General features: G+C 42.0%; 1 protein-coding gene across 1 annotated transcript; it reads left to right on the forward strand.

The window, feature by feature from the left end:
• Window positions 1-415: 415 nt before the first annotated feature.
• Window positions 416-4,260, forward strand: CBY2 (chibby family member 2). The gene is made up of 2 exons (XM_064641469.1): window positions 416-568; window positions 3,070-4,260. The coding sequence occupies exon 2, from the start codon at window positions 3,193-3,195 to the stop codon at window positions 4,165-4,167; it is 975 nt and encodes a 324-aa protein (XP_064497539.1). The 5' UTR covers window positions 416-568; window positions 3,070-3,192; the 3' UTR covers window positions 4,168-4,260.
• Window positions 4,261-10,206: the final 5,946 nt, after the last annotated feature.

Raw genomic sequence — 10,206 nt, forward strand, 5'->3', positions numbered from 1 at the left:
AAGAAGAACTTCAAACCCACATTGTCCTTGGAAAATAACTTCAACTCTCATAGCGCATACAAGGACGTGATTTTTGAACTTATCAATATCAGTCCAGCAACAAATATAATTTGAAGATTCAAAATACAAACAAAATTTGTTTTAAGCAGGTGTGATGGAGAAAGAATGCATCCAAATGCCTCTCAGTTATGAGCATCAAAGGCAGATCAGGAAGTCTGGGATCAGGAAAGGGCATGGGAGCCGAGCTAGTAGAAAGGTCGTTTCCATGAGAAATAACCCAAAAGAGCAATGCTGGGAAAAATCGAAGACAATCTTGAGATGACAGCAGGGAAGAAGTGCAGAAGTGGGTTGTGCAAGGAGGGCGTGCAGGAGCTCCTAGCCCCTGGGGAGGGGGCAGGTGGCTGCATCTGGGGCAAGGTCTCTGCCAGTGCTCACATCACTGTCAGTCCCCACTGTCCCTTGCTATGCGCTCTCTCTGCCCTTGGACACTCCGCAGCAGCAGGAGCTCAGACTGGGATGCTTGGCTGTACCACGGGGAGAAGGGAAGAGCCCTGGCTTCAGTGAGAAGGTGAGCATGTGCTGGGTGTGCAATTTTGTGCAATCAAATTGCCCAGCCTGTCTTGATTTTGTGTGGCTTCCCTGCAGCTGGCTACCTTGCCCATCCACCCCAGCTCCCAGCATTTCCCAGGGTTATTCAGAGATGGGGGAAAAATTATACGGGAGGCGGGACAACCTGAAGTCTCTCTCTGAAGCTTGGGTCGATGTGTCCCCTGCAGTGCAAAAGAGCTGACAGAGCCACTGTCAGGTTTAATTGTCCCCGAGATAATGTCCTTCAAGGCCATATATATTATACATTTCTGTTTATCCTGAAAATATGCTGTCTAAACACTTTAACTGTAAGTGACTTTAACAACTCTAGCTGCTGGCCCATCATACGCAGTGGCAGGTGGGTCTGGGCTTATGATGCTGGATGTTTTCTGCATCTCCTCTGGATATTTAGGGGTCTTTTCCCCATGTTACTGATTTGCCCTCTGCCCCTGTCTTTGAGCTGTTGGGGGAAACAGAATCACAGAATATTCTGAGTTGGAAGGAACCCACGAGGATCATCGAGTTCAACTCTTAAGTGAATGGCTCAATGAGATGGGCACCCCAGTGGAATGGAATGGGTCAGAAAGGCTGCAGGGGAAAGGGTGCAAGGGAGGGAGCAACATATGGCTCTGAACATATGTGGTGTAAGTGAAAACAAAACTGCTAAAAAAGAGATTTTGGGGAAATCCCTTTTAGAAGAGGAATGATACTATGAAAACAGAAGTCTGATATGTGATCAAGCAGCCAATGATGTGGAAGACAACACTGAAAGTCAGATAGAAACCCTATTTCAATAAAATCAAGTGTTACTTCAACCATACCTATATTGCAATAGCCCTCTCCTATATTAAGGACTTTTGGATTTTAAATGAAGCAATAATTTTATGAGCATTTGGACAAGCTTAGTAAGGGGGTGAAGGATGCATCTATCAATATTTGCTCTCAGAAGAAACCTGGAGGAGCCTGGAGATGCAGTGCTGTTTTGTGAAAATGACAGGGAAAGGGGGGGAAGCAACAGGTTTTGAAAAGGAGAGGGCAAAAATAGGACACAGCATGCACAATGGGATGGCAGAGCTGGAGGCTACGAGGAGATTGTGTGTGGTGGTCACCCCGTGCTTAATGCCTGGAGTAGAGAGATGAGGGCAAGATTCATGAAGGTAAAACTCTCTTCATGGACAAAAAGGCAGAACAGGGCTTTCCAAGGGACAGAAGGGCAGCTGGGGAGAGGAGTAGACCTGAGTGAAATTTGACAACTAACTTCTTTCTTATTTTTTTAACTAGAAAAAGGCATATTTGCTCTGTTAGAAACATTGTGCAGAAACCCTAAGAATTCCAACAATTTAGTTATAAAAACACTTCAACCTCAGTTCAAATAATTTCATCATGAAAATCACACTAATTTAATTTTGGTTAAAATTGCAGAAAATAAGCTTTTCTTTGGCACAAAACATTTTTGATTATTTGGTGGGTTGCTTTTTTTTTCATGTAAAAGACTGAAGTCCTTCATTTGCCTTGGTTTACTCCTGACTAGAAGGTGATTCAGGCTGCAACATTTTGGGTAGAGGAAAGGGGGGGAATAGTGTTCAGCTGAGGTTACTGTGACTGAAATGAGAAGCATTAAAGGTGAGGCCCTGCAGTATGGATTTTAGAGATGAGTTTTCTGATGATGTGAAAAAGAGGCAGATGGACTGTAGGAAAAAGATAAGCAATCACTATTGTAGGGTTAGAAAGCAAGAAAAATAACAGAACTATCAAGGGATATAAAGAAAAGAGTGACAGGAGAAATGAGAAAGAAAGATGGAGAATTATCTATGGGTTGTGACAGTGTTTGGACCATGGTGATGGGAGCTTGTCAAAAAAACATGCAAAGAGCAACAGAGCTGTCTTGGTCTTGATGTCCCAGGGCTGTGGTTTGGAGTTTTAAATTATCTGTGCATAGTGTATCACTTCATGCTCTTCCTGTTCACAGTTCTGTGGATTTTAAGATCAAAACTGCCACAGCATTTTTTTGGTGTCCAGTTAACACAGGCTACTCAACATCAACAAGAAAATCCTTCTCTCAAGGCCAGTTTGCTCTATGATCCTTTAAAAATGTTTTATTTTGTAAAGTTGTTTCAGTCTCATAATTTTTAATTTGTTTGTCTGTCAGTCATTTGGGAACAGGTTATTCTGAGGCAAAAGATATTCTTGCATTTTACTCTCTTATAGGTCCATAAAAATACGGTAGAGAGACAAAGGAAAAGTCCGAGGTTTTATCAACAGCTTGTAGTGCTGCCCTAGGGGTGCTTTATCTACCAATGCCAATTTTCTCAGCTTCTATAAGTTAAGTACCTGGTGTATTCCTTACCTTTCAGCATCAAAGGGGCAACTCGGTCAACTGTGAGAACTGATTTATTTGCTTGTTCCTATCATTAGTGTAGTCTGATTCTGATTTGGAATTTTGGCAGTAAGTCTATGCATTTGTGTTCCCTGTTCTTTCAGTCCTAATCAAGTTTCTCCAGTCCCAGTGTGTCACCTACTCTTTGACAGTGGACAGTGGCCCCTTGCAGAAGTCCTGGAAAAAGCCTTTTCACACAGCCCTCCTCAATTTACTAAAGAAAGGCAATGTCTGCATTTGATTTGAGGAACCAGAGCATGCAGTGTACAGAGCCTGAGACAGACTATATCACCCCTCGGATGAAACCAAGGGATCAGATGTTTGTCTTCACTGATGGTAAATGGGGGAATGAGATCTACTGCCAGTCACCCTTTCCTTCCCACCGGAAACTCTTTAGCAAGGAGACACAGAATGAGTGGAGCATCTGGGAGGAGAATAGAGCACTCTGGCAGGAAAACCAAGTCCTCTGCATCAAAACCAGGATGCTCTGGGAAGAAAACAAAGCTCTACAAGAGCTTTGTCAGTCACAGAAAAAAGCTGTCCGGTTTATTTACACTGATGCTATTCAGCAAAGCCTCCAGAATGAAAACAAGTCATTTCCATTCTTCCAAGACTTTCAGTTCAGCCCAGGCAAAAAAGCTCTCCAAGCAGTCCAGGAAAAGAATAAAGTCTTTGAGGATTTCCAGCAGGAGAATAAAGCAGTTCCTGTTACCTGGAAAGACCAAGAAGCCATCACAGTCCATAAAGAGAGCAAAGATGCCCCCTCAGATCTTCAGAAGAACACTGATACCATCAGAGCTGTGAAAAAAGGTAACATTGGTCCAGTCCCCCAGCAGAAACATGAAGGTAAAAAGAAGAGCACTACTCCAACCCAGAATAAGACCAAGTCTGCCACAACTACATCAGGTAAGCATGAAATCCTCTGGGTTGTCCCAGACCTATGCGAGCTCCACCACAGCTTCCTGAAAATGAACCATCTCCCTGGGGAGAAACAGGGTTGTCACAGTCTCTATGACATGGATGGATCCTTCCAAGAAGATTACAATAAACTGAAGCTGCAGCTGAATGCTGTGAAAAACACTGTGTCAGACATTATGACTCAAATGGAAATGCTGGAAAAGGAGATCATTGCCATCACTTCCCCAATGTATGAAGAAGCAGGACAGAAGCTGTCAACTAAGCATCAGCTTGGGGACACATGAAGCTTTGTTCTAAGACCTGTTAGTTCAATTCCTGGAAAGCTTTTCTCCTTTTTTTTTTGTGAAACCTAATAAAATCCCAGTAGAGCTTGAAAATATCTGGGGAACATTGTGTTATTCTGAAACTTTCTTGTACTACTTAGATGTATTTCACCTTCTGGTTATATGGTGTGAGTGACTGCCATGAATTTGCCTAGAGTCAAGAATCATGTTTTTCAGCTTTTTTTTTTTTTTCAAAGTTTCTGATAATAAGGCCAAGATCTTCAAAAGATAATTCATGCTTGAGGATACCAGCTGTGAGCTGAATTTGAGTCTCTGGTGGTCACTTACTTTCTTACAGATGGCCAAGTTCAATGGCTGAAGTATCTTCTACCATGCACCAGCATTCTGTCTTTCATACAGGGTAAGCAGTGGATTATGGAAAATGTAGCCTTCCAGATGACATGGACCCATGAAAGAAAATGGGACACAGAAAAACACATTATATGTGCCACATTCTTTCTGGGTAAGCCCCAATATCTTCACCAGCCCTGATCTATCATCCAGTGGGTACTCGTTGATCAGACCACTGCAGGCAGGCAGAGAACATCTGACCTCTCTGCACCTTGGTCCTGCTGCTGCTTCTCTTAGGATTGTCACACCTTGTCCTTGTAGTGCCTTTTTTTTGATTGTCTGATAATTTCCCTCCTTTGTTTTAAACTGTTGATAATTGACATCAATTCAGCAGCCCCCCTGCCACGTGTTTTCCTCAGTTTTGCTTTCAAATCTTGTACAACTTAGCAGCCACCATCCCCTCTTGCATACAGACCAGCTGATGGGAAGCCTGCAGTTCACCATTAAGTTGCTTTGAGCAGATCTGACCCACTGATTGGCAGCTCAAAATTCTGGGTCCTGCCCCAGATATACAGCCCTAGAGAAAATGAAGGAAGGTCAGGGGTATATCCTCACCTGTGACAGCAGGGGAGAGAAAGAACAGAGGTGTCATGCTCATGTGGATGCTTAGGCTGTGGGGGACAATGCTGTTGGGAAGAACTGCCTGCTTTTGCACTGCTGCTGAACTGTTGCACGTAACTGTAGCCCAGAAGGGGTGGACAAGAAGATTACCGTGAGAAATGTGGGTACCAACTCATAGTCCAAGGGCATACTCACAGGTTTCTGCTACAAAGTGATAATAAATAAAGGAGGATCCCTCCTCCCAGACATCATGGTGGGGCCACAAGAGAGAATGGAGCAGGCAACCTGTCATCTCCTAAACAGAGCAGTGAGGTCTCTCTTGATTTCTTGGATGGTCAGATAAGGCAAGTTTTTACCTGCTCCACAGCAAGCAAATACGTTACCAAAAATGGCATATTGATGTCTATTCCATGACTCAGGCTGGTATTTGGAGGTGTATCTGCTCATGCTCTAAAGGACATGCAGTCTCAAGTAATCTCCTGACACAGGAGATACAGAGCCTGTTGATATGCTCATGTTTAAAAATCTGGTCTAGTCTCAGTTGTGTGACCAGAGCAGCTGGAAACACATTTTCCTCTGTCTTGGACATCCCGGATGCAGTGCAATTTGTCACAATCTTTCAGGCAGAATATAGGAGCCTTTAGGTAATCTAAGAAGACAGGCATAAGGAGACTTCTGCAGAGCAATTGTAGGAGCTTTATTGTAAAGCAAAGGAAAGGTTATGGTGAGGTTTATCTCTTGAAACAGGACCCCAAAACTGTGTTGTCACTCTAGTTTATAGGTCTCTAAGTGATTTGGCACCAAATTACCTAAAGCATGAATTATATTTCACCTTGTATTTCACTCAGACAACCCCATGCCAAGTACCAGTGATGACTGTTTACTTCAGAGGCTTAAAGAAAGTGGCATTTTCTTCTGCTGTTAGGGCTTCAAGATGCTGAGGAAAATCTCTCATGGTTGAAGGTAAAGGGCTGGCTCTCAGTGGTGCAGGGAGGGCTGTATGTGTAAGGATCAGGTGAGAAGAGGAACAATGTTCATTAATAGGAAGATGTGCTGACAGCAAGTTGCTACAGTTTAATGACTAGATCACAGCTATAAATAGCTAAATACCGCAGTCCCATGCTGGGGAACATGTTCATGCTTCTGTGCCTTCATACATGCTACTTTTCTCTTAGCCATCTCCTTCACCATGTTTGAATGTTTGTTAAGAGTGAGAAATAGAACTATGAAGACTCTAATGCAGAGCTCCAGAGGAGGGTAGCACTAGTGACAAGCTTTGATTGTATATTCATGTTTAACAAAGTAATTTGTGTCCTGTTACAAGAAATAAACCACTCCTTTGTCAGTGGTCAGGGCACTGAATCCTGTCATGTCCCTGTACACGGGCAGGAAGGACACATGGAATGTAACTTTCCACCAGGTGTTTGGGAGTAATCTCACCTAATGTCAAGTGTTCATCCAGGACAGGAAATCCACATGTCAGCTGGTGACCCTGGGCTTCCTTTCTAGCCTGTTGGAAGAAATGAGCACCTTCAGGCTGTGATTTATCTGACCCCTTTTAGACAAAAATTTTAGGGTAGGCTGTGTCACCAGCTGGAGTCCCTTGTTTCTCTCTGTTGCATCTATAATTACTTTGGGGACAATTATTTCCATCTTAGGCATTCAGTTTGGAGCTTTCTGAGTGAGGATCTTGGCAGGCCTAGGCAGAGGAGGTGCTTCATCAAGTGGTAAGGTGGCACCAGCTTGGAAGCGTATTCCAGTCCCTGGCTTTGCTTTCTGTGAGATGCCTTCATTAAGCAGCTGACTCAGATGTCTCTTGTGTGGAGAAATTATTACTCTGTGAATAAAATGGAGTCAGTTTGGGCAGAGTTTAACTGTCACAAACTCATGTAGGATCCTGAGAGGAACACACTATTTCTCCTGAATGCTAACGATGTTCCTGGTGGGAATTAGGTTTTGTGAACCCTTTGCATTTTGGTCACTGTAGCATGTGACCCTTGTATAACAAGGAATAAGTGATGCTCCTCGTGCGGTGGTGAGACAAAGAGGTTTAATTCAAACTCGCGCGCCCTTTTATCCTTACAGATCATGTGACTTTCTTAACCAACCAGTTTACTAACTCTGGGGCATGCTCCTTGGGCTCTGTACCTGGCACATCCTCTGTGCCACCTTTGGCCCGCCCCTACACATCCCCTCTTTTAATTATATTAAGAAGTCACAAAAACAGTATGAACAAAAATGCAAACAACAATTTTAACAATCAGAACATTATAAAACTACTAAGCTTCGCAGTGATCCGGCACATTGCTTTGCTCAGCTTCTTAATTCTAATGTAAACCTTTTAAAACCTTCTTATATTCCTATAGGGTAGTGCAACTTGGATAATTACTTTATTAACTTGGGGTTTATCTTAACTGTCTATAAACTTATAACTTTTTAATCTGAGGGTTTTTATAACTGGGGATTTCAAACTTTATTTAAGAACAGGGTAATCTTAGCAAACTACAATTTCTCAAAAGCGACCTGTGGCTGAGGTAATGTTATTTGTGAGGTGTTTGGTTTTTATTATTTGACCAATCACACAACCATTTTCATTCACACACTCATATCATACATCGGTGGCCACCGTACTGAACACACACATGAACACACACACACACACATTCCAGAGATTGCTTTTCACCACATTGGTCATTTTCTAATGTAAACTTAAAAACATAACATAACTCTTTTCCAAACTTCTGCGTTGCTCTGGTTCCTGCTGCTGTGGTCACGTAGTTGAATAGGGTTTTACACACCTGGAAGAAACCTGCTTGAGTTCTTTCTTATAACTTTTAGGCATAGCTTTCTCTCCATGTCACAAACCTAGGTATCTCATCTATCGTCCTGAAATCAAATCTTACTATGATTAGCAACTTTGGAGAAACAAACGCCTGAGGTGCGTGCTGCTTTTCAGACCTGCTTCTTTCAGCACTGTCACAACTCAAAAATTGATAATATACATGGCTTTATACAGATGTTCTTACAGGTTACACCAGTTCTCCTTTTGTTTAAACTTAGCACGTTTTTCAATATGTGTTTTTACTGTTTTATGGATCAGTGTGAAATGCTTGACATGAGAATTTTCCTATTTCATAGGAAGTAACTGCTTAATTTTAATGTTAATCCATTTTAGAGTACCAAAGGTTTGCTAAGCAACTAACTCATGTGTTTTACACTTTTGTGTTTTGTCTAGTGAATGTAGTGGCAGTTATGTTTTGTGAATGTATATCTATTTGCATGTACAATTTCAATATGTCTAATTCAAAATGTATATCTCTGATCGCCAAGCCTCATTTGCATTTAACTCTCTAGGGTGGTTTCCTGACAGTGTGGCATACTTTGATGATGTAGCTTTATTGATTGTTATTTGAATGGTCTCTTAGAGAACCTGTATTCTGATGGAGAATGAATGAAGCAATTGCTTGCTTTAAAACTCTGGGTATAGTGTTAAACATTGCTGCTTTAGCAGCTTTCCAGTTTCTGTCAGTCATTGGCTGTGGCAGGTCAGGATGTGATTTTGCGTGCATTTGTATACAAATCATACCTTTTGTAACTCACAGGAACCAACTAGAACGCATTTCAAAAAACAGGTAAGGGTTAACAATATCTCAAGGAAATTAACTTTCAAAACAGATTATCAACCTCATAGTATAATAAGCACAATTATAACATCAAAGGATTGTTTTAAATTCTTCTCAAGGTAATGACAATTAGTCCAGAACTACACAGGAGCTTAGTTCATGGCTTGAAGTTTTCTCACTGTTCCGTGGCAGGATTTATTTAAGTCTATTGCAGCATATTGTGTTTTCTTAGATGCATATGTGAAGGCCCTGAGGCTTTTCATTGGTTCAGTATTGCATCTGGTGTGGCCTTTAAAGGTAAACTGTTGATTTCTGCCACAATCTGTGCTTAAGAGATGGATTAAAATATTACCACCAAAACTTGCCAGGGCATCTTGAAATCCAGCGTCCTCAGCTGTCATCCTATCCAAATTGTCCTTTCAAGGCTGGAATGTTGGTAAAGGCAGGATTTCTTCCGTCCAGATCCTCAGTCGTGCTCTGCCCTAAATGACAAGCTTACAAACTCAATAGCAACTTACACAGATTTAGGTGGTGGGGTATGACTGAAAGAGCTGTTTTAGAACTAACAGCGGCTTCTCTCAGTTTGATCCCACTGAAACAAAGCTGCAATGCTTCATACCTGCTGGAAACAAAAACTAGGCAGATTTGCTTTTCAGGATCTCCCCTGTTTTGTTTGCTTTTCATTACCTCGGTATAATTCTCTAACATTTGGTTCGCCTCTGTAATCAACAATTTGTCAGACTTTAAGTTGGAGTTCTCCCCTAGCAACACAAAGAGAGGTTGTAGGTCCCCTCTGTTTATGGCTAAAACCGGTTTTAAGCAACTGGTAGCCTTCTGAGGTTTCTGCAACTCCTGTAAATACAAATGTTTTTTACCTCGAGCTGTGTCACCTGTGTAGAGCTTTTTTGCTGTGTTGTCTTTTCCATGGCAAGTCTAGAATTTTGGTCGTTGGATCCTTCCTGAAACAAACTGAAGATCTGCACTTTGGGCAGTTTCAGTTAAAACAGCAGGAACAATTAGCAGTTCATTTCTTGTGGCACTGGTTATTAATGTGTCCTCTGCATAATGATGTATTATGGTTGTCTGATACTTCATCGAGGTATTTTGCATCTCCTGAGGAGGTACAGCCCAGCAGTGAGTTTGAATAGTCTGTGCACTGCTTAAAACCATGATGGGAAAGAGGGGTTTCTGGGCATCCTCAGGGTGACAGAGAATGGTAAAGGAATTGTTTTTTGAATCAGTTACCACTTGTGACAAATTTGCTAGAAACCCTTTAAATAGAGGCAGTCCAATCTGCAAGGCTTCTGCATGTGTTTGACTGCGTGTTCTGCTGTTAGCATCTGTAATGTTTTCCACCTGTCACCCTTCTTTGGGGTACAGGGTACATGGTTATTTTGGGGACTGGTTATTGGTGTGTGGCTTGCCTTAAGTAGTTTTCTCTTTTGCACATGAACAGTAGTGCTAA

The sequence above is a fragment of the Pseudopipra pipra genome, chromosome 2 (assembly GCF_036250125.1).
Source record: "Pseudopipra pipra isolate bDixPip1 chromosome 2, bDixPip1.hap1, whole genome shotgun sequence".
NCBI classification, from domain to species: Eukaryota; Metazoa; Chordata; class Aves; order Passeriformes; family Pipridae; genus Pseudopipra; species Pseudopipra pipra.

Bases quoted from the DNA above. Each gene is read 5' to 3' on its own strand.
- CBY2 (XM_064641469.1), top strand. From the start codon at position 3,193: ATGTCTGCATTTGATTTGAGGAACCAGAGCATGCAGTGTACAGAGCCT.